Source organism: Ranitomeya variabilis, chromosome 3 (assembly GCF_051348905.1).
Source record: "Ranitomeya variabilis isolate aRanVar5 chromosome 3, aRanVar5.hap1, whole genome shotgun sequence".
Taxonomy (NCBI): domain Eukaryota; kingdom Metazoa; phylum Chordata; class Amphibia; order Anura; family Dendrobatidae; genus Ranitomeya; species Ranitomeya variabilis.
In genome coordinates, this window is record NC_135234.1 from 706919048 (window position 1) to 706944284 (window position 25237).

General features: G+C 41.5%; 1 protein-coding gene across 7 annotated transcripts in view; it reads right to left on the reverse strand.

The window, feature by feature from the left end:
- The window catches only part of FRY (FRY microtubule binding protein), a 396668-nt gene that overhangs the window by 134059 nt on the left and 237372 nt on the right, over nt 1-25237 (reverse strand). For all 7 annotated transcript variants that reach the window (XM_077298259.1, XM_077298260.1, XM_077298256.1 and 4 more), the window contains 8 exons: nt 14417-14556; nt 9330-9420; nt 6281-6360; nt 6110-6190; nt 4402-4570; nt 3132-3224; nt 2948-3046; nt 841-942 (listed from right to left, as the gene is read on the reverse strand). In XM_077298259.1, the coding sequence (XP_077154374.1) occupies nt 841-942; nt 2948-3046; nt 3132-3224; nt 4402-4570; nt 6110-6190; nt 6281-6360; nt 9330-9420; nt 14417-14556 (855 nt within the window). The remainder of the gene's footprint in view (nt 1-840; nt 943-2947; nt 3047-3131; nt 3225-4401; nt 4571-6109; nt 6191-6280; nt 6361-9329; nt 9421-14416; nt 14557-25237) is intronic.

A 25237-nucleotide genomic window follows, 5' to 3' on the forward strand; every position in this document is an offset into this window, starting at 1 on the left:
CTGAGAGCTTGTGACTGGTAGCTTTGAGTTCTAGTCAGTCAGAAGTTGCGGTCACAAGATAATGGCACCAGACCGGAGCAGTGCCGATAAAAGATGAAGACGGCAGCTGGAAAGTATGAGACTAGGGGCAAGAACTTAGAATAGTGGCACCACTCCAGCGCTGCAATAAAACAAAAAAAACAAACAAACAAACTTTCACACTGGCATATTTGCATCAGTATTTGTAATATAAAACTAGAAGTGAAACAAACACATATAAAAAGTATTGTAAAAAGATTTTCACGTCTGTTGTTGTGGAACTGCACCCAGATGCAAAATAGCAGAAACGTTGCTTTAAGGGCGCACACCAAGGAACATAAAATATACTCATGGTTTATATATAAATAATAATAATAATAACATAGATTCAATTTTAAGAATCATAGAATGTTAGAGATGGAAGGGACCTCCAGGGTCATCGTGTCCAACCCCCTGTAGGATTCACTAAATCATCTCAGACAGATGTCTGTCCAGTCTCTGTGTGAAGACTTCCATTGAAGGAGAACTCACCACCTCTCGTGGCAGCCTGTTCCACTCATTCATCACCCTCACTGTTAAAATGTTTTTTCTAATATCTAATCTGTATCTTCTCCCTTTCATTCCATTGTTTCTCGTGTTTCCATGTGCAGATAAGTATAAGGATGACCCCTCTTTACTACACTAAAACAACGTATTTGCACAAGTCTGGCGTCTACCATCAGTCATTGTATTGTGTAAAAAAAAAAAAAAAAATCACATCATTCAACGCGTTTCAATAACAGGACCCCGAAATGTGGCGGATAACACAAATGACAACTTTACCTTTAGGTTAGATAAGCAGTTGTTGAGAAAAATATGCCACCGGTTTAGAAAGAATTGCTTCTGGCTGACACAAAGCAAACACGTCACCAAGGGGTACAATGCCTGAAAAATAACATACAGCGGTTATATCGCTCACACAGGTCATCACCCAGCATGCCATGCAGATATGCGCCAGTATGCAGCGCTACCACCTGGACGGTTTAAGTGCCTAATGATGTCTAGTATTTCTAGATTTTTGTAACATATTCATAACCTGAGCTCCCTATGAACCAAAAAGTAAAATATTTTCATCATAAAACTCTTTTATACTGCACAAAGAATTACCAGTACGCACATTATTATAGAGCAGGCATAGCTGGACATGGACAGGCAACTATTAATGTGTTATGCCCCCCCTAAAAAAAAAATCAGGTTATCACCCATTGATAGGATGGAGGATAACTTGGTGATCACTGGAGGTCTGACCAGTGGACCCCACCAGCAATCCCTGTGAGCAAGGCTCACCTGACCTCTATCCACGTACTCAGACTCCACTCCATTCATTGTCTATAGGACTGTCGAGCACGGCACTCAGTACAAACTTGGAGATGAGTGAATGTAAACCTGTGCTGCCGGGGATACAATATACGATAGACCAGATGCAGTATGGATGCGGTTTTGTCAACGCGTTTCGAGGTAACCATTGTGATTTGTCCTGATGAAGAGGTATGATTACCTCAAAACGCGCTGACAAATAAAACCGCATCCATACAGCATCTGGTGTTTTATCGTATATTCGATCCTCGGCAGCGCAGTTTACAGCCACTTTCATCTCCAAGTTTGTACCCTTTTTGGTGGATCTGCAGCAGACGTTTTCATACAAGATAACAAAGGGGTTGAGAACGTCACCATTCCCCCAGGTGAGAAAGTCCCGCTTTACTCTTTTCCCCGTAATCCGGATAAGATCCTATTGCGCTTATTGTCGTTCCAGTTTTACCCACACACGAGCACTGAACGCTATTATTTTTGGAATCCCCATAGACAATGGATAGAGCAGAGGCCGAGCACGTACCACTTCCCTCCATTCATAGCAGGGCTGCAGAGCCTGGCTCGCAGAGTTCCAGAGTCTCAATCTCGGGATTTCTTGGGGTCCCAGCGATCAGCGAGTTATCCCCTAATTCCCTTCTTTTTTCAATAGGATTTTGCTACCCCATCTGCAAGCAGCATGATGCATGGACAGAGCCCCTGATTGCACAATATATCACTTACTGGGTTGCTTGCTGCAGTTTTGATCACTATTTTCTCTGCTAGCAGTTCTCTGAATGCTGAGCTCTATATAACCCTCCCACACCACTGATTGGCAGCTTTCTTCCTATGCGCAGAGTACACAGAATGCTGCTAATCAGTGAAGGAGGCGGGATTATACAGAGCTCATGAATAAGGAGGACTACAAGGTAGCAGGTGCACTAGTCCTCTAGTGATAATCTACTGCTGAAAAAGCAGTGATTTTATCAAACCTACAGCAAGCAGCCCAGTAAGTGTCACATCGCTGGAATCACAGTCTCTTTCTCTATATTATGCTGCTTTCAGATTAGTTGGTAAAAATCTGTTAACAGATTCCCTTTAAGTTTATACATCTGTTGTATTTTTGGGGTCAGTTCACTTGGTGCGGGTGCAGTGTGGTGGCCACTGTTGATGTGATGCTATGTCTCTGGGATAGAGTTGGCCAGAGCGGCACGGGCTTGGCCTGGCCACATAAATGCATCTGGGCACTTGGCTTGCTTCCCCTTCAGTTACGGTGTTGCAGAGGCAATGTTCCTCATACAGTGTTGCACCTAATGGAGTAGGGACCCAGTAAAGGGTTGGGGTGACATGGCAGTGGGCTAATATACTTCCAACAAGATGTTAACTAAGAGCCTCATGTTCAATTATGAAAACTTTTGCTGTATTAGATCAATGTAGAACATTTGGATGTGCCTTCCAGGTCCTCTTTTCATGATGAATTTATATGCAATGGATCTGGACCACGACCATAGCCTACTTTCACGAAATCACAGCATTATTTGTTTTCCCCTCTCTATAGTATGGATACATTTCCTTTTTTTATGTTCGATGGTGAAATACTCACCAATGAATGCTTCTTCCTGGAAGATAGCTCAAGTGTTGTGTCATAAAGACTTTCTACAAAGTTTCGAAGACAAGGAACATTGACTTCATTTTTCACAGCCTAATAAAAAAGTAGGTAAAAGAATCGACTTTTAACGGGGAACAGACGCTATTACAATAAATCATGTAGAAAGGAGAAGACTTACAGCAGCTACAGGTACCAGGATCTCCACAAACAGGCCAGCCAGAGCATGCTTAATGTCCTTGTCTTTTACTTCTAGGAAATAATGTGCACATTCCTAAAGGTGAGAGAACAAAACAATGAATAATCCAGACTACAAACAGGTCTACAAAACTCGCAGTGAATCGGAAAGTGTCGCATAAACACACAGGAGAAGAGCGTTCCTCACCTGACCCATGTAATGAACCATATACCTATAAAATAGCGGTTATATTCAGCCCCAGACATTAATAGTTGATTATACCAATCTGTCCGGGTCGTTGGTTGTACAATAGGTGGTTGCATTTTGTGATAACTCTACTGTAACACATACGGTATTTGTCAACCCTCTTGGAAAATCTGGAAAGCTCCTAGCAAAAAAAGAAAGAACCTCCAAGAAGGCTTGGCATCGCCTGAGCTTCCTAATAACTGCACTTCCAGAAGTTTTCTTGTGGTTGACACGTGGAGGCTTCATCATTAGAAGGAGCCCAGGCGACTAATCATTCATCAAGGTATAATAATTCCGACCATCAATATAAAAAATTGCAAAACCCATTTGCAATGGTTTCACTGGAAGAAGGGAAGGTTTAAATGGCCCCTACTAAAAACTCCATACCATCAAGAGGTGTATCTAACACAACCACTGCCATTAAATGACCACAGGTGTCTAAAAACAAAAAAAAATCATTAAGTCCCTTACAACTTTGAGGGTTTATTCCAAGAAAAAAAAAAGGAAAAGACTGAAGCTTTCCCTGGCTCAGAAGCAGATTGAGCGGCTCCCAGCAATAAGACAGTTGGACGGACTGTATTGTAGACCAGCCAACTGAAAACGTATGGGATAAGTTACACATCATGGATTTTTTTGTGTTTTAGCAATAATTTTCAGCCTGCCGTAAAAGGTTCCCAAAGACACATAGTGGCATATTCAAAATCCATCCAAATTCAGCGGAAATGAAAGCAGCAGCAAATTTCAGATGGGCAGAATGTCAATTCTGTTGCTGAATGGTGATATAGTATCAATGGTGATAGTGTATCATTACAATATGCACAACCTTTAAAGACTAATGTAACCAGCCCTTTACTCACAATAAAAAATGTAAAACTTGCAAAAAACACAAAAACTGTCATCTAAATGATGAAAAGGATTTCTACTACACGTTCAGTGCCAAGATCTTGTGCAGATCGATTTGAATGGCTGGGATGAAAAACGACAGTGTCCTCCCCTATACTAAGTGACACCAGATAATAAATGATACCTGCATGAACTGTAAAGAGGCTTCAAAGTCTTCCACGGGATACATCTTAATGCGGAAGAATTTCATTCCCATTATCAGGCTGATGACGCTTTGAACCACATACGGGTTCTGCTCTTTGTGCCTCAGCTCTTTTAACTCCGCCATAAATTTCTTCTTCACGGAAGGAAACCTGACAAATAGAAGACGACGGCTAATAAATTGTACAAAATTATTCCATTCACAATCGTTCTTGGCATCTCCTCTATAACACTCTACCCCCAATTACTTAAACAGTATAACGACACCCTTCTGTCACCGTCCAGCCATAAAAAAGCCCGGCTGGCTACAATACTCTTTGTCTTTGCTCCCACCATTCGATAAAAGCTACTCACAAGTGTTGAGAAAGGTAAAGGCCAATGCATGGTATATGTATATGATGGAACTCCAATAAATTGATCACTATCTGAAAATAATGCGGAATCGATTACTGCTTTACATGGCTCTGTTTGGGGACTGGGATTGCCCGACCCATTAGATCAGGTCACAGTGTTGATCTTTGTCTAGTGTTGTCTTACCTTATGCAGTTAAAAGCCAAGAAAAATTAAATAAATGAGCATATACCCTAAAGCAAGTAAATAGTAATAGTACATACAAATAACATAGGGTACAGTCGGGCCCCTGTCCTGCTCTGCCATATCTACAGTGAGGTTGGATGACACAAGGTTAGGTTTTAATACTAGAGATAGGATAGGACCGTCCCAGTTGGGTCACCTTGTCGCGGTGGGATGGATTTTACGTTTGATTATTTTTTAAAATCAAGAGAGTGTTAACTAAGTACTCCATGCTATTTACCTGTACTATTTCTATTTACTTACTATAGGGTCTATGCTCACTTTGTTTTTCTTGGGTTTTGTCTGTGAAATGGCCACAGTGTGAATGTCCTCTTACACATTTCACGTATACCAGCTCATGCTCCTACACTGCCTAAAAAACATGTCCGACAGTTGTCTAAATAACCTTATTCAATCAGTGAACTATGTAATTTGGGTGTGGCATATGTATGAGAATAAGTGTGCAAGCTCAGGGTAGACAGGTCATCTGGACCAGTAGTGTCACCTTGAGTGTTGGCAGATGTTGCACCATGTGGAATCGTCCCGGTCATCTACCATGACCACTTGTTGTGTTAGGGAGTCCATACACTATCAAAATCTCGTTTGGTTGATCGCTATGACTTCCATTCCCCCAAACACATGCACACTCGATTTGGCTGAGTAATGGAAAGGGGAAGGAGGTGAGGAGGAGGAGAAGTATGCTTTCATTAGAGAGGCCTTGAGTGGCTTATTTCCTGAGAACGAAAAATATCAGGCATGCTAAAATGTAACACGGCCAATCCTTTTTTTATCCTGACATCTACAAAATCTTTGTTAGGCAAACATCTAATACAGACTGGTCCCAGCAAAATTAATGGGTTGTAGCTTAGAGCTTCTTCCCATTGGAAGCTTGTACGATGAAAAACTACACCGGGGACACACCGTACCTGTCCTATAGATGTCGAGTGACTAAACCATCCAATGCTGGTTACCAAGCCTGGAATTACATTCGCCCAAGTCTGGTTATCCCCCATTCAACATGTGCTCCAAATATAATTTTCCTCAACATTACGGTTTTTCTGCAGATATTGCTAAGATTTTATGCCTATATGGATACAGTAACAGTACAGGATGCTTACTTTGACTGTGCTAAAACACCAATTACTTCAGCGTACAGATCGGCCACAATGTGCATATTACCAGTGTTTGGACCTAGATACCTAAAGATAAAAGACACAAAAGGCAGATGAAAAATGAAGATATTTATGCAAGATGGCCTCAGTTTCAACTTCCAGTCTGAATTTCATTACCCTTCTTTGTATTTAAAGTGCTTGAAAGCCAAGGTGATGACTTCATGGACCAAGCTGTCAATTACAGGATGCAATGGAATCTGGAAGACGAGGAGAGATGTATAATGGAATTATTAGAAAGGAGAATTGGTTCATGGGAAATGCAACGTTACTTAACGGCAAAATAAATGTATTTATTTCCATTAATATACAAAGCAGCAACATATTCCACCCGGCTCCACTGACGTACTGTACAAGCTGAAACAAGACTGGGAGCAAAGATCAGCATAGAGGACAATGAGAAGGAAATATGTCTGTGTGCATTATTAATGATGATACACACGTACACAACTCAACATATCAGACTGGAACATGAATTTACAAATTTTTACTAGAGGACATCTCTACAAAATGGTTACGTTTTGAAGGAACCCCTATTCACATCCCTACTTCAAATAAGCTTGTTGTAGGAGGAGGTAGGGCATTTTCGATTCTGAGGGTCTCTCTGAGAATTGTTATTTTTGTCTGTCCCCATGTCGGGCATCATTAAACAAGCTGAAATCGGTTTGACATCACTAAAATCAAGATCTTACGATTGCCTTCTAGAAAACCCCAGACCAGGTTTCAAAGAACCAGATACTTGGTTGGGAGTCACCAAGTTGGAATAAGTCTGGTGCTCATCATCCCTGATGAGCTTGGGCGCACCACAATACACGGGGTCACTTTCTTTGCATTTTTTCTTTAACTAAATTTGCTATGATTATATTTTTGGGTGTGCACACGTTTCCTTTTTATAATTGACCCATAGAAGCAGCTACTCCTTTTTGGCACTAGCCATTTTTCAGGTACGGTGAAGTGAGTGGGATCTTAGCTGTAGCACTCAATATGGTTCACTATTGTGTATGGAGCGGCGGTGTTCTGGCACCGTACACTGTAAACTTCCAACCACCTTGGGACCCGCAAACAGCCAACAGGTAGGTGCGAGGTTTTGGACCCCACTAATCTGATATTGATGAACTATACCAAGGATAGTCAACCAATATCAAAGTCCTCAACAACCCAGATTGGGCTGAAAAATAATTTTACGATCACATACAAAAAGGCAGTGTGCGCATCCATGTATTTAGTACAGGAAATTTTCTTTATATTTTGATTCTTCCTCAACTCAAAATAAATATGACCATAAATGATTTTGTAACAGGAGCTCATGTCATTTAGGTGCCTAAAAAAAGTTCTTCCATTTGAACAACCTCTAAGTGACAAAAGATGATCACAAAATGCCTGTCTGCTGGGACCCCCGAAGATCAGCTCGAAAGTGCGGGAAAAAAATGTCCAATCTCCCTTCAGCGCCACCACAGGAGAAATAAAGCATTACACGGTGTGCATTCACATTATCGAGTTGTATGTCATTTATAGAACAAGTCTGCTAGGCCGGAGAAGGCTCTTTGTAACCACTCCCCACACTAGCCAAGAAATGAAGCTCCTCAATAGGAGACCCCCTCTCCAATAACTCATAAGACATTTACGTTGAAGCCATTTTCATATTCTGAAAACTTTTTATGTGCCTGAAAAGAGCTTATTGACAACACAGAGGGGGTCCATAAAGAGGGATTTCATTCTCTGGTGTACACAGCCAGTCCAGTCATTAGAATAGCCCCCATTAAATACTAACTTTGCCACATAGGACCAGCCCCTCGTGACAACTAAAAAGATTGCTGCAAATTTCTGAACCTGGACCTTCAACACCTTCAGGTCATGTGATTTTCCTCAGGTCACGTGATTGAAAATAGAATGCAGCTCAGTAGATAAGCAGGACACACATGACGGAGGATGATTGAGGGGGAGGCTGTGGGGGCATCATACAGTGTGGGAGGCTGTGGGGGCATCATACAGTGTGGGAGGCTGTGGGGGCATCATACAGTGTGGGAGGCTGTGGGGCCATCAGACAGTGTGGGAGGCTGTGGGGGCATCATACAGTGTGGAAGGCTGTGGGGCCATCATACAGTGTGGGAGGCTGTGGGGACATCATACAGTGTGGGAGGCTGTGGGGACATCATACAGTGTGGGAGGTTGTGGGGACATCATACAGTGTGGGAGGTTGTGGGGGCATCATACTATATGGGTGGCATCAAACTGTGTGGGAAGCTGTGGGGCCATCATACAGTGTGGGAGGCTGTGGGGCCATCATACAGTGTGGGAGGCTGTGGGGCCATCATACAGTGTGGGAGGCTGTGGGGGCATCATACAGTGTGGGAGGCTGTGGGGGCATCATACAGTGTGGGAGGCTGTGGGGACATCATACAGTGTGGGAGGTTGTGGGGGCATCATACTATATGGGTGGCATCAAACTGTGTGGGAAGCTGTGGGGCCATCATACAGTGTGGGAGGCTGTGGGGGCATCATACAGTGTGGGAGGCTGTGGGGACATCATACAGTGTGGGAGGTTGTGGGGGCATCATACTATATGGGTGGCATCAAACTGTGTGGGAGGCTGGGGGGCATCATACTGTACGTGGGGCTTTAGGGGCATCATACCATGTGTGTGGCTCAGGGGGAATCATATGTGTGGGGGTTGTGGTGACATCATATTGTGTGTAAGAGGCTTCACCAGGAGCATCATTTCCATATGGGCACGTATTATAGACTGGGGAACTAGCTTAGCACCAAATAAAAATTCCTGCGGTGCTCTACATGTGCGCTATATGTGTCTTTCTTTCTTATCTTTGGGATGTGTGTATCTGATAGACGAAAAAGACACAAATCTCCAGTAGATGCCGATGTAAGTCCAGTCCGTGTAGAGTGCTGAAGGATATGTGAGCACTTTATAAATAAATTCTAATGAACAACCAACATACTGAGCTTTTCCTTCAATAACACGATATATGATCTCTGGATATTACTGCACAGAACTAAATCCATCTTCAAAAACATGTGCTGGTGACTCAATGTATATAATGTCACCAAATCCAATATTCTCTGCATTATCTGCTTCCTGAAGCCATAGGAAGAAATTATGCGTGCAAAGTTAATGAGAATTATAAATGTGCAATCAATGGTGGGGTCATCTTACCTGCTTCAGGACTTCTATAAGGACTAACGAAAAAATAAAATCAATCGCCAGGTCCCTCCTCTCCATTAAGTAATCCTTCTGCTGCTCATCACTGAGAACAAAAAATTAACAATTGTTACTAATTGTGTGTGGACACGACGCCGTGCAAGACTCTCTGTATACACAGTCACATCGGCCAATCGGTCAGTGTCAGAATCACAATCATGTAAGTGAAGGTATTCTTTGCAGAAAGACTTGAAGGCTAACCTAACATGCTTGGAAAATCACAACGTATTTTTAAGAATCTAGTCACTGGCATTGATGAGCACTGCCCTTAGTATAAAGTAACCTAGCTTTTCCATTTGACTGTAAAATTTATTTCTCTCCTGGAGGAAAGAAACGAACTTGCATATTTTCCCCGATGGGGCACGGTCAGTAAGACTACTTAAAGAAGCCCTCCTCCCATCAAAGTTTATATCCTCTTAATATATTGCAATCATCATATTATACAACACTGAGTACTTACAATTGCTCATTTTGCCTTTCTACCCAGATACTTCTTTTCTTTTCAATTTGGTCTACGACATCACATGATTAAAAACGGACTAGCTGAATGGAGTGAGTAGGATTGTAGTTCTAATGATGATTCATGCATGGAAAAGAGCTTATACATAGAGCTTAGAAGGATTCAGCTAGTCAGTTATTAATCACATGATGTCATAGACCTAATGGAAAAGAGAAGAATTAGCTGGATAGAAAGGAGACATGAGCAATTGTAAGTGCACAGTGCTGTATAATATGATGATTGCAATATATTAAGAGAATAAAAACTTTGATGGAGTGCTTTTTTATCTAATTACCACATCAGGGAAATAATAGCACAGACTTTGACAGCAATTTTCCTAAGGTTAGGCTCACCCCCAATGGAGTCATTCTGTATAATGATGTAGATAGTACTTTGGGCTCTGTCTTTTTAAGAGGACACAAAAGTGTAGTCTACGCCTCGTCACAATGTATCCAGTATTGGACCATATTTGGTAGGTACTAGCCACTACATAAAATATGTCACAAAAGTGAGTACACCTCCCATTTTTGTAAATATTTTATATTTTTTCATGTGACAATACTGAAGATATGACACATTGATACCATGTAAAGCAGTCGGTGTACAGCTTGTATAACAATGTAAATTTGGTGCCCTCTAAATAACAACACAAAGCCAAACTGCTGGCAACAAAAGTGAGTACATCATTAAAGTGAAAATGGCCAGCTTGTGCCCAATTAGCCATTTTCCCTCCCCGATGTCATGTGGTGTCATCGCTCTCACACTCTCTCATACTGGTCACTGTGTGTACAACATGGCTCCTCACGGCAAAGAACTTTGAGGATCTATAAAAAAAGATTTGTTGCTCTACATAAAGATGGCCTAGGCTATAAGAAGATTACAAAAATCCTGAAACTGACCGGCAGCATGGTGGCCAACACATACAGTGATGTAACAAGACAGGTTCCACTCAGAACAGGCCTCGCCATGGTTGACCAAAGAAGTTAAGTGCACGTACCCAGCCTCATATCCAGAGGGTATATTTTCAAAAAGGACATATGAGTGCTGCCAGCTTTGCTGCACACGTTAAATGGGTTGGATGTCAGCCTGTCAGTGCTCAGACAATACGCTGAACACTGCATCAAATTGGTTGTTGCCCCAGAAGGAAGCCTCTTCTAAAAATGATGCACAAGAAACAGTTTGCTGAAAACAAGCAGACTAAGGACATGGGTTACTAGAACCATGTCCTGTGGTCTGATGAGACCAAAATCAACTTATTTGGTTCAAATTGTGTCAAGCATGTGTGGTGGCAACCAGGTGAAGAGTACAGAAGACAAGCGTGTCTTGCCTACAGTCAAGCATGGTGGTGGAAGTGTTATGGCTTGAGGCTGTATGAGTGCTGCCGGTTATGGGGAGCTAAAGTTCATTGAGCAAACCATACATACTAACAAGTACTGTGACAAATTGAAGCAGAGCACGTTCAGAAACTTGGAAGCAGGGCAGTATTCCTTCATGATAACGACCCCAAAAACACCTCCTAGACAACAACTGCCTTGCTAAAGACACTGCGGGTAAAGGTGCTGGTCTGGCCAAGCTTGTCTCCAGACCTAAACCCTATTGAGCATATGTCGGTCTTCCTCAAACGGAAGGTGGATGAGCGCAAGGTCTCTAACATCTACCAGCTCCTCGATGTCGTCATAGAGGGGTAGAAGTGGAAAGCTGTGAAGCTATGGTGAAATGCATGCCCAAGAGAGTTAAGACAGTGCTTGAAAATAATGGTGACCACACAAAATATTCACAATTTGGCCATTTTCACTTGGGGATGTACCCCCCAGATTTACACTGTTATACAAGTTGTACACTGACTACTTTACATTGCATCAAAGTGTCATATCTTCAGTGCTGTCCCATGAAAAGATAGAATAAAATAGTTACAAAAATGTGAGGGGTGTACTCACTTTTGTGATATACAGTATATTACCGAGAACACCCTGAAAATCTGCCTCTCTGGAGATGCTCTGACCCGGTCATCTAGCTGTCACAATTTGGTTTTGTCAAAGTTGCAGAGTCCCTTATACGTGTTGTATTCTCTGCTTCCACCCTAACTTCAAGAACCGACTGGATCCCAAATTGTTGGCAGATGCCGGTATGACAAGATGATCAATGTCACCGAACAGAGGTTTTAATGCCACAGCTGATGGTGTATAAGGCTCACGTACTCACGCATTATGTTCCAGTGCTATAAGAATAATTCTTAACCAACTCTACTCCATGAATAACTCCAAGACAAGACAAACTTGGAAAACACACAGACTATTTATCTCCCTTCTTGATTAATGTGAACAATGTAACTCCATTTTCGAGAATTACAAAACGTGCATTCGATCTGGAAACCTTTTACCACTTCAATAAATAAATAAGAGACGTTCCAGCTGTGACTAAAAGGGAGCAGAAGCTCTTCTCTGGAACTGTTCAGCAGCCCTAAGTGACAGGTACAACACTTGAAGACTATAGATGGACGGATATACACAGTGGTCTTCACTAGACGAGAGTAAACAATGGAATTACTGGTGGGATCACATCATACTTGACTAGTTCAAGAACGGCGGAGGTCAACTTTGCAGCTGTAAAACACTGTAACGATGCCATGATTGATCAACAGTCCATATGGATTACAAGACGCATTGAACCAGAACAGAACAAGGAATTTCCTGTGTTGGTTAATCGCCGCCCTGTAGACTTTATAGGAGAGGAGAGTGGTCATAGGTCCTTTATATACGACACCTAACGTTTTCCTTATAGAGGCGAAAAATGACATAACGGGCTTTAGAGCAAGAAACCAGCAAATCAGGCCCATCCAACCAAGCAAACTATTTTCTTACGTCCCAGTGTACAAGACATCTTCTGCATGGAAGAGTTTACGGATATTGGACACCATGCTGTGGTATGAGAGCGATAATAATCGATAAAAAGATTGAGCATCCGTTCAAGGCCGTCTCAGGCTTCGTGCAGATAAAAGCAGGAAAAAAAATAGTTCTGCATCCTAAGAATTTTTCCAGTAAAATAATGGACGCCAGGAGTGGACAAATACAGAAGAGGACCCTTGTGCAATCCATTAGCTCATCATACTGCACAATTCTGCCTGCTTTGGAAGTGCGAGTGGACCCCCTCACCTCTTGGGACCCTGTATGACTGCACAGGTTGCACCAATGGTATGTCCAATTCTGACGGACACAGTGGCAAAAAAATTACGGACTTCACTATAGATAATAACGTGCATTTGGAGCCTCTACAGCAAATTACATCATAAACACAAGAAAAAAAAATAGCGACACATGAGAAGATATTTTTTCTGGTAGTAGTCAATAGGATTTGTTGGGCACTATAGATGTCCTCCATTTTAGGGATCCAGCATGGACGTTAAAGTAGTTGTAGTTTCCTGTTCACAGAGTACAACCAGACACTGAAAAATGCGTGAAAGTTATCAAAGGGACCTTGACTGGTTCCCTCACTGTCCCCAATCACTAGAAAAGCAGCATGGGTGTAGATTTCATTAATCGGATTAGCCGTCTCTTGTGCCTTTAGCCTTCTTCAGTCCATCTAACATGGTTCATGTGTTGACAGAGGTGCACTGACCGGCCAACGGCCTCCTGACGTGACCTTGACGGCCTCATAGGAAGATACAAGGCTGTCACGTTCAGGTCAGGAGACTTGTGTCCAGTCTGTGCATCTCCGTCAATACATGAACCACTTTACATGGACGTCTGAATGAGGCTTTACTGATGATTGAATATTTTTATTTTGTCTGCAGCATCACATATGCGGGTGAGGCAGGACTAGTCCGACAGGGCGGCTCTTCCACCATGACTGACATCCTGCATCCACTACTCGTTGCGGTAGGACCATTCTACGGGCTGTCAATCATGCCCACGGAGGCGTGATTACGAGATCCGAGGCAGGACTAGTCAGGTAGAAGAGACGACCCTCTGGACTAGCCCTGCCTCATTAACCTGCAGAATATAAAGTTCATTCTACAAACAATGCAGATTCAATAATTATATAAAACAGAAGCCTGCACTCATGAAAGGATCCTGTCTGGGCATGTGGCAGGTTCCTTTGAAAGGCAATAAATAATAGCTGCAATAGATATTCAGCTAGCTCTTTAAATGGAAGCCTCTATTATGCCAGTGACAGGTCTCATGGAATAAGCAGTGTTCCCCAATTCCAGTCCTCAAGAGCCACCAACAGGTCATGTTTTCAGGATTTCCTTAGTATTGCACAGGTGATTGAATGCTTGCCTGTCCAGGTGATGCAATTATCACCTGGGCAATACTAAAGAGATCCTGAAGGTATGACCTGTTGGTGGATCTTGAGGACCAGAGTTGGGGAACACTAGAATAAGTCCATTAATAACAAACATCCAACCGGTAACAGATCTTATAGTCAGATCAGATTATGATACCTAATATAAAACATTTACTACAGACACATAGGACCTCACGTGCACACATACAATTATTGGTTTTATACTATGATTTATATCTGGTATTTCTGGCAGTTTTACCCTTTGGATTTGGTGTTGGTCCTTGGCCTGTACTCATGAGACTCGTCCTCGATCCCATTCTGACGTTTGTACCAGTCGAACAAGGTGCGCAGTATGGAGGGTAGGCAGTAGTCGGACAAGGAGCTCATTGAGCTTATTACCTGGCGAGAGAATAGACCGGCATTAATACAAAATATTCAGACAATGCAGCATTTACTACTCGGGGCAGTAACATAACACATGCAGATGGCAGATCAGCTCAGGGGACCCCTCATCTGCAATTACCAAGAAATCAAGTGAGTGGACCAACTCCGAGTAACGTTATTCATCAGGTAGATTTCATGTTATCAGCAGTCGCCTATACAGATCTCTTTGTGTCACCGGCTGACATCCAATTTCTACAAGGGCGGCCAATCCTGCCCCCTTCCCCCAAAAAATTACACTTCACATCATTCTGATGAATGACAATGAAAACTTCAGACAGCTTGATATCTCCCCTCCATGTGGAGGAAAAAAAAAGTGATGAGACCGATGCACTTATCTTGCAAATCCATGTCAGATTGGCAGTATGATCCGAATATTAAATCGAGCATTTTATGAGTGCAGCTATAGAGTGACAGCTGTCATAAGTAGTGTGTATTCAGCTTCTGCCCGCTCATCCAGCTCGATTGACAGCTGCGGCTTGTACTGAGTAGAGTGAGACCTCCGCAACAGCAGGGAGGAGGGACACTGAGGATCTGCCAAGCAGGGTAGGTGGACAGAGATTAGAGTTATACTGACATTCTGACATGGATTTTTATAGTTAGTACACAAACGTCATCAAGACTAATATCTATGATTTATGCAGTTTTTAATTGTAAAACCCTGTAACGTTTCCACTTCAATGGGAAAAGCCATATACTGATGTCTATAAGTAGTGATGAGGGAGTGTACTCATTACTTGAGATTTCCAGAGCATGCTCGGGTGATCTCCGAGTATTTGGATATGCTCGGAGATATAGTTTCTGTCACAGTAGCTGCATGATTTGCGGCTGCTAGGCAGTTTGAGTACATGTGGGGGTTGCCTGTTTGTTAGGGAATCCCCACATGTGTTTGGGAAATCTCGAGTAACGAGTATACTTGCTCATCACTAATTATAAGCTGAAAATCAGACAATTTCACAATACTCACCTGCTACTTAGAGAGGGACGAGAGAGCGAAAGAGGCCAGAAAGAGAGCAAAAGTGGAAAGAGGGAGAAAGAGGCAAGAGAGCGAACGAGGCAAGAAAGCGAACGAGGCAGGAGAGAGAAAGTGTCACACTTATTTTTCCTTGCTTTGGCAACACTAGTTGTATTACAGTCCTGTCAAAGCCAATTTGAATTGAATTGAGAGCGCACAAGAAAGAGCAAGAAAGACAGCAACTAAGAAAACACACGAGAGAGCACGAAAGAGAACACGAGAGAGCAAAAAAGAGAACAAGAGAGAGCAAGAAAGAACAAGAGAGCAAGAAAGAGAACACAAGAGAGCAAGAAAGAGAACACGAGAGAGCAAGAAGGAACACGAGAGAGCAAGAAGGAACACGATAGAGCAAGAAGGAACACGAGAGAGCAAGAAGGAACACGAGAGAGCAAGAAGGAACACGAGAGAGCAAGAAGGAACACGAGAGAGCAAGAAGGAACACGAGAGAGCAAGAAGGAACACGAGAGAGCAAGAAGAAACACGAGAGAGCAAGAAGGAACATGAGAGAGCAAGAAAGAGAACACGAGAGAGCAAGAAAGAGAACACGAGAGAGCAAGAAAGAACACGAGAGAGCAAGAAAGAACACGAGAGAGCAAGAAAGAACACAAGAGAGCAAGAAAGAACATGAGAGAGCAAGGGAGAACGAGGGAGAACGAGCGAGAAAGAGGGAGAACGAGGGAGAATGAGCGAGAAAGAGCACAAGAGAGAAAGAGGGAGAAAGAGAGGAAGAGAGAGAGAGAAAGAGAAAGAGCACAAGAGAACGAGGGAGAAAGAGGGAGAAAGAAAGAGAGAGAGGAAGAGAGAGAAAGAGAGAGAGAGAGAGAAAAAGAGAGAGGGCCCTGTATGTTTGGATTTCTTTTTCCCTTAATAATAAACACCTTCATTTAAAAGTCGCATTTTGTGTTTACTTGTGTTTTGTCTAATATTTACATTCTGAAAGATTTGTGACAAACATGTAAGAGAATCAGGAAGGGGGCAAACACTTTTTCACACATCTGTATTACTTTTTGGCGGGAGGCAGGAGGAGTGCAGGACGCCTTATAACAGCAGACTGCTGACTGTCATGGTGTAACCCACATCCCACAGTCAGAAACAGAAGTTAGAATTCTTAATGATTTCATTCACAAATACACCAGAAGATTCCCAGTGAGAGCGAGCAGGCTCTATGTCCTCTGTACAAGCGATGCTGCGAGCACGGGATAAAGGTCACCATACATACAAGTACATTATCCTATATGCATCTCGTTCTCTTTCATGTCCCTGCAGGAAGGAAGGGTGGGATTTCAATGAAAACCTGACTCTTATGGAACAGGAAGGGAGGGGAGTCTAGCCAGCAAGCTGGTTGCTCAACCCATTCATTTATTGGAAGTAAACCCAATGAGGAGAAGAATCCGGGCTCTGTGCTGGTGGTGGAAGGGAGGGCACTCCTGTATAAATATGCCCTTGTTGCACTAAATGATCATATTATTCCATCATAAATGAACTGCTTAAAATGCAGCTATATCTGGTCCAAGCAGAAAAAAAATCATTTTTTTTAAACTTCTCGTTCATAACCATGAAATTCTACTTAATGTTTCACTTGGCACCTTGTATCCTATACTGCAACAGTGCAAAAATTTTGCTTTAACTGTTTGGGGTCTGTATTATTTCACTTTCGTTATGTAACCAGATCATTACGTAGCCTTTAAAGGATGTTTGTCCCTTTTGGAATGCCCCATGGTGACATTTCTAGAACTTGCTGGTTATAGCTCTTGGCGATATCAGCAGACCACGTGGGTAAGGGCAAGATCAAGGTTAGTAGAAGCTCCAAGGCCAAAAGAATTAGTGAGAAGTCCATTCTAATTTGGTCCTTTTTATCAACCTGGAGATAAGCAGAGGCAGAAACATCTGGTGGCTGCTTATAACCCTACGGCAATAGCAATAAATGTGCCACTCAGGGAATCAGAGGTCCAAACTAGAAAGTGGAGCTTTGACTTTTTGTATTTAATTTTTGATGTTCCCCAACAGGGGAGAAAAACTGGCAAAGGGCTCAGTGTGGTTTACAAAAAACAAAAAAACTTCAAGATCCACTGCTGCTGCCATTCCAATGCTGCCCGAGTCCTTGATGGTCTCTACTGCCCGAGTTCTTGATGGTCTCTACTTTCTGGTCCTATCTTGACATTCAATTAATCAAAAAGTCCCAACTATGTGCTCAGCACACCTCCAATTAATAACATCAAGGCAAATTCCCCCAAAGACACCATCTGAAGGAAAACAGAGGCATACGCTTGTGAATTTTAAAATTCAATTTTAATATATATAATATAAAATACAAAAAATGACAAAAAGGTAAAAAAGCAGGATGAAGCTCACAATGGCTGTGAACAATAACCCCACCAGGATATTAGTGAACAAACTACAAACACAAGCAGGCATTTAGGGGGTACATGAAGTATAATCTAAAAAAGCAGGAAAAACACAGTTCCTCTGCTGTTAAATATAAATAACCTCCCTGATGACTTCTGGCTTCTTCACACATGTCCCCTTTTTGAAGAAGCCAGTTAGGCGAAACGGCGCTGTCGGGGTCGCTGTGGAACATTCCCCACCAGGATCACTACTTGTAAGTCTAATTTATATCTTATAATGCTCTGTACCAATATATTTGATGGTAATATGTTCACATATTTATTGGTTTAGGCACGTGAGCACTTTTGAGGTCTCTTTCAAGCTATAGGTCATCAGGGAGGTTATTTATATTTAACAGCAGAGGAACTGTGTTTTTCCTGCTTTTTTAGATTATACTTCATGTACCCCCTAAATGCCTGCTTGTGTTTGTAGTTTGTTCACTAATATCCTGGTGGGGTTATTGTTCACAGTCATTGTGAGCTTCATCCTGCTTTTTTACCTTTTTGTCATTTTTTGTATTTTATATTATATATATTAAAATTTAATTTTAAAATTCACAAGCGTATGCCTCTGTTTTCCTTCAGATGGTGTCTTTGGGGGAATTTGCCTTGATCCTATCTTGACATGTAGGAAATGCTAGAAAAGCTCACTTGGTCAATCACTGACTGCAACTGGGTCTCGCCACAGCCAGTGATTGGTGTTGAAACATCTTCATGGCTTTGTTACCACGATGAGTTTTTGGTGAGTATTTTACACTGCGTACTTTCGAGAAAATGCAAGCAACCCATTTTACTTAATGGGTGTAGAAATGGTGCAAAAAATATGCATCATCAAAAATTCACCAAAAGTTCATCACAGGCACGTAGACTAAAACATTTATATTATTGGGGGGTGATGTTCTCTAGGTGGTGGAGACACCTATGTATCTGTTCATTTTGCCATCTTTAATATATTACCTCGCTGGGGGGGGAGGGGGAGATTGAAACATTGCAGAATACAGTGCCATACAACATCACCAGGCGATAGGTTTCTGGAAAACGGGGCAAAAAATTTCAAAGAATATGAAAAAAAAAAAAAAAAGAAGAATGAAGCAAATTCTATCCAAAACAGAAACTGTAGGAAGTCAATGAGCCTTGGAAAGATCTCGTAGAGGATAATGATGGGTACATTGGGCAGTTAAATGACATATGGAGCATATGGGTGTATGGAGTACAGTTATATGGAGGAGGCTCGGACTGGCCGACAGGAGAACAGGTGTATTATCCGGTGGGCCCCTGCATAGACGTGGACCCATTGATTCACTACGTACAGACAAAGGAAGAATCTCATCAAACTACCCAGTCTATTCATCTATAAAAGCATAGGTACATTTGTGAAAGAGGGTAATTTAACATTTGCATGTAGTTGAACCGTGGGTTCCCAGTCTGTGGTCCCCAGTCTGACACGGTATGGACCTTTGTAAAAAGTCTGTGCATTCATTCAGAGAACATGAATATGGTATTTGGCTGTAATATTGGACTGCATCAGAACTTAAATGCCTGTAAAACCTTTTGACCTGCTGCGTCCCCCGGAAAAAAAAAAGAAAAATGGCGGAAACATTACTAAAAAAAAAAAGACAAACAATTCTCCAATTCTCTTGGAATTTACTTTGCATAAAGACAAAACTATTTCCAGTTAGAATTCAAAGTAAAACGAGCAGAGAAAAAAAAAAAAAAAAAAAAAAAAGAGTCCGTCTCCAAGGAATATTGTATTGTTTAGATAACCAGCTCTTCCTTTCCTGACCTCGTTAAGTCCTGTTCACATTGACGTTAGTAACTTTGCTTAAAATAGGCTGCCAAATGTCTTCATCGCAGCCTTTCCTTAAGTAGAAGTTGTACCAGCGTCTGGCTAAGCCTCGGGCTGTTCGCACCGGCTACTTTATCTTTTCGGGCTGGGGCCATTATAATCTACCCTGAGTTCCCGCCATGTATCAGATGAAAGAATGACGTCACCGGCGATGAAACATTGACTGCGGCCTCGTACACATTTTCCTTTTCCTTTCTTCTAAGTGGCATTTATATCCACCCAGAAAGTACCTTTGTATAAAGCTGCTTATAGTTATAAGGACATGATGTAATAAAACCCAGGGTGGGTCACATGGAACTAAATCACACAGCTAAAAATACCGACTGGCGAGGCGAATAAGCAAAATATCGACGCACAGGGAGCAGAGGGCAAAAGGTGGGAAGCAATTTATGTGAATTGCTATAAAACCATTTCCTTTTCCCATAGTCGTTTAGAAAATGATCTTTCCAATCACGTGACTAATTAGAACCTTCTCTGGTATACGAATATACTTTACTATAATTTACTTAATAGACTGAATTATTATGATTTTAAAAATTCCTACTGCTCCTATTTTTGTGGCATTGGGTGTTCCCCATTTTCAGTTATGACATTTACCGTCTGCCAGTTCTATAATAAAAAAAACAACAACATTGAAAAATAAAAATGACAGTCTCGGATGGATCCAATTGCCTTATTAGATTTGTAAGGATTTAGGTGTAAAAAAATCCTGGAAACCCTGAAGAACTGGCAAAACAAGTCTATAGTGGGAATATTCTTAAAGAAAAAAAAATTCAGGGTGTGAACATTTTTCTTCAGTTTTAGGAGGCTTTTCCTTCTGCGGTTACAGCAATTTTAACGACCGGAATGGTACAGCATACACCGCTATTTTTTGGATGAAAAAAAAAGTAGGATCCCAATAGACCTATTTGTTAGTTAATATGGTCCATCGGATGCCCATAACGAGGGCAGATCAAGAATATAACAATGATCCAGCACATCCCCTGATCACATCATGATTTTTAGACCTGGGTAAGCAATCTGATCAATAGACAAAAGAGCATTTTGCTAATTTGTCAGCTAATTGCTGCAATGTAACTTCGGTAAATAATCAGGAATGAGCATTTTTAAGAACACTTGTTTGTCCAACTATTGACCAATGAGGAAGGTGCTAAACAATGGACCCCCCTCATGTCTAGGATGTCTATATACCTTACTGAGAGACAATTTAAAGGGCTAGTATAATTGTTAAACATTTTCACCCATCTATAGGAAAAGTGATAAAAGTGCTCATCGGTGAGGGTCCAACTGCCGAGACCCCTACTCATCCCGAGAAAGGGCTCAGAAATGCCCCATTTGAATGAAGTGGTGGCAGAAAGTACAACACTGCTCCATCCATTCTCCATTGGATGGTCAGAGAAAGTACAATTTTCAGCCAGTCCCATGGAGAATTAATGGAGCATTAGCGCCCATGTTCGTCCACTGCTCCATTCAGATGGGGTATTTCAGGGCCCCATTATTGGAATTGATGGGGATCCAAGTAGTTGGACCTCCATCAATCAGTAAGGGATCAGTATCATATGGGTAAGCGACAACCTCTAAAGATGGGAATTACCATTACAAATGTATAATTTTTTTAATAAATATATTAATAAAGAAGCAGCATTAGCCAGTGACAGTTACTCAGGAGGCTAAGTTATAAGTGACATCATTGTCACTTTTTAATATTTTCAAAATAGAAAATAATGCGCGGTCACACAGGCTTTATGTGCGCCAACATAATGTATGGACTAAGGCTGCCATAGCCACGTGTGCCTCCAGCATCACTATACACGAGTGCTGAAAACTCAATGAAAGTAAATTGCACAAACAGTGGGAAATGTGTGGGAGGAATCTATTTCTGGTGGATACGTGTCCCTGTAGATTTGGTATTTTCAGCCCTAGAAAGTCATCCAATCTATTTATCTATCTGCAACAACCAGACTATAAAGCAGAATAAAATTTATGGAACAAATGAAATATTCGAAAAAAAAATCTACGCAATCACTAAAAATATAAATTTCAAAACGAAGGACTTGTGTCTACAAATTCTCCACTGATCACAAGTCTGTGGTCTGGAAGAGCTGAATGGAGTAGCAGGTTGTGCATTCTCCCTGCCTACACATTTAGGCCGGCGTCACACTCAGAATAGGGAAATACGGTCCGTATTTTACGGCCGTAATAAGCAGTAATTTTCCCAAAACACAGTTCCATATTCAATGCGAGGATGCGATTTTAATGGACAAATGTATCCTTGTGTCATCCGTATGGCATCCGTACGCCGATTTTTTTGCGCATGCTTGCAAAGTGGACAAATCATGAATCCATCGGCTAAAATATTCCTAAAAACATATATACAGTCTATATATTTTTCTGAAAAGTTCCCAGGCTTGAGTTCATATGAGTTCATCCAGCAGAGGGCGCATCACCGCGACTCGAGGTAACTATAGGACATTCCCCTGCATTCTATTCATTCACCAAATTTTACAGACAGGAGCACAGCTGCATTAGCAGAGCTCCTGGGTGTAAAATGATTTAACCCCTTCAGATGGATTTACAGCGTGGGACATGACTGATCGACGGAAGGTATGGAATATTGTTGTTTGTTTTGTTTAACTTTATTTCAGATGACAAGGGTCTTCAGGTGGATTGAGAGTATAATAAAATATTAAAACACCCTGGGTCTTTATTTCTTTAAAATACTTTTTAATAATGTGTGTGTGTGTGTGTTTTATTAACTATTTCATACTATTTGATTAATAATGGATAGGTGTCATAATTGACGCCTCTCCATTATTAACTTGGCTTAATGTCACCTTTCAATAGCAAGGTGACATTAACCCTTCATTACCCCATATCCCACCGCTACACGGGAGTGGGAAGAGAGAGGCTAAGTGCCAGAATAGGTGCATCTTCCAGATGGCAGATGTTTTTAGCCAGGGGGGGTCCTATAACCATGGTACCTCCCTAGGCTATTAATATCTGCCCTCAGTCACTGGCTTTCCCACTCTGGCGGAGAAAATTGCGCGGAGCCCACGCCAATTTTTTCCGGGATTTAACCCTTTAATTTAATAGCTAGAGCTTCAAAATTTTACACACAGACACTTGTTACATTAGTAAAGAGGAATATGTAATAAAAAAAGGGATATGAGATGGTTTACTGTATGTAAACCATGTCTCATATCCTGTCGGGTTTGTGAAGGAGATAGCAAAAGCCCACAATTGAATTACCGGCTTTTATGCTATCTTGCACTGAATTATAATTATATGTCTCACTGACATAGAATAGGTAAATAAATATATATATATATATATATATATATATATATATATATATATATATATATATATATATATATATATATATATATATATATATATATATATATATATATATATATACCCCTATTCTATGTGTACACATTTATTCTACCTATTCTATTCTATCAGTGTGATTTTACTGTACACCGCACTGAATTACCGGCTTTTCTAGAGAACACCGCCGCGTATTTCTCGCAAGTCACACGCATGGTCCGTGTGTAATCCGTAATTTTCTCGCCCCCATAGACTTTCATTGGTGGATTTTTTGCGCAATACGCTGACAAACGCAGCATGCTGCGATTTTCTACAGCCATACAAGACCGTATAATACGGATCAGTAAAATACGGCCGATAGGAGCAGGGCCACAGAGAATCATGGCACCGTATGCAATCTGTATTTTCGGCGCCTTTCATACGTCCGTAAAACACGTCAGTGTGACGCCGGCCTTAAAGTCTATTACATTAAAACCATGTTCAGTATTTGGTCAGTATTTTACATCAGTATTTGTAACCCAAAACCAGAAGAGGAACAATCAGAGGAAAAGTATAATAGAAACATATGCACCACTTCTGTATTTATCACCCACTCCTGGTTTTGGCTTACAAATACTGATGTTAAATACTGACCAAATACTGAACGTGGCGTAATAATCATCGCCAAGAACAGTGCTTGGAGTACTTTAAGTGTCGTACAGTTGAACATTAGGTCTAGCAGGGGCACTGCTAGACCTAATATTAACCAACAGGCCAGACCGCATATCAAATATAAGGGTTGGGGGTCACTTGGGGAATAGTGATCATAAAATAATAAGTTTTCATGTAACCTTTAATAAGATGGGTAGTAGGGGGGTGACAAGGACACTAAACTTCAGGAGGGCAAATTTCCAACGGATGAGAGAGGATCTTGGTGCAATTAACTGGGACGATATCCTGAGACACAAAAATACACAAAGAAAATGGGAGACGTTCATTAGCATCCTGGATAGGACCTGTGCACAGTATATACCGTATGGGAATAAACATACTAGAAATAGGAGGAAACCAATATGGCTAAATAGAGCTGTTAGGGGCGCAATAAGGAACAAAAAGAAAGCATTTAGAGAATTAAAGGAAGTAGGTAGTGATGAGGCATTAAATAAATACAGAAAATTAAATAAATTCTGTAAAAAGCAAATCAAGGCAGCAAAGATTGAGACAGAGAGACTCATTGCCAGAGAGAGTAAAAATAATCCCAAAATATTCTTTAACTATATAAATAGTAAGAAACTAAAAAATGACAGTGTTGGCCCCCTTAAAAATAGTCTGGGTGAAATGGTGGATGAGGATGAGGAAAAAGCCAATCTGCTAAATGACTTTTTTTCATCAGTATATACAAAAGAAAATCCCATGGCAGCCAATATGACTAGTGATAAAAATTCCCCATTAAATGTCACCTGCTTAACCCAGCAGGAAGTACAGCGGCGTCTAAAAATCACTAAAATTGACAAATCTCCGGGCCCGGATGGGATACACCCCCGAGTACTGCAGGAACTAAGTACAGTCATTGATAGACCATTATTTTTAATCTTTAAAGAGTCCATAATAACAGGGTCTGTACCACAGGACTGGCGTATAGCAAATGTGGTGCCAATATTCAAAAAAGGGGCAAAAACTGAACTCGGTAATTATAGGCCAGTAAGTTTAACCTTTACTGTGGGTAAAATCCTGGAGGGCATTCTAAGGGATGCTATACTGGAGTATCTGAAGAGGAATAACCTCATGACCCAGTATCAGCACGGGTTTACTAGGGACCGCTCATGTCAGACTAATTTGATCAGCTTCTATGAAGAGGTAAGTTCCGGACTGGACCAAGGGAACCCAGTGGACGTAGTGTATATGTACTTTTCCAAAGCTTTTGATACGGTGCCACACAAAAGGTTGTTACATAAAATGAGAGTAATGGGGATAGGGGAAAATATGTGTAAGTGGGTTGAGAGCTGGCTCAGGGATAGGAAACAAAGGGTGGTTATTAATGGAGCACACTCGGACTGGGTCGCGGTTAGCAGTGGGGTACCA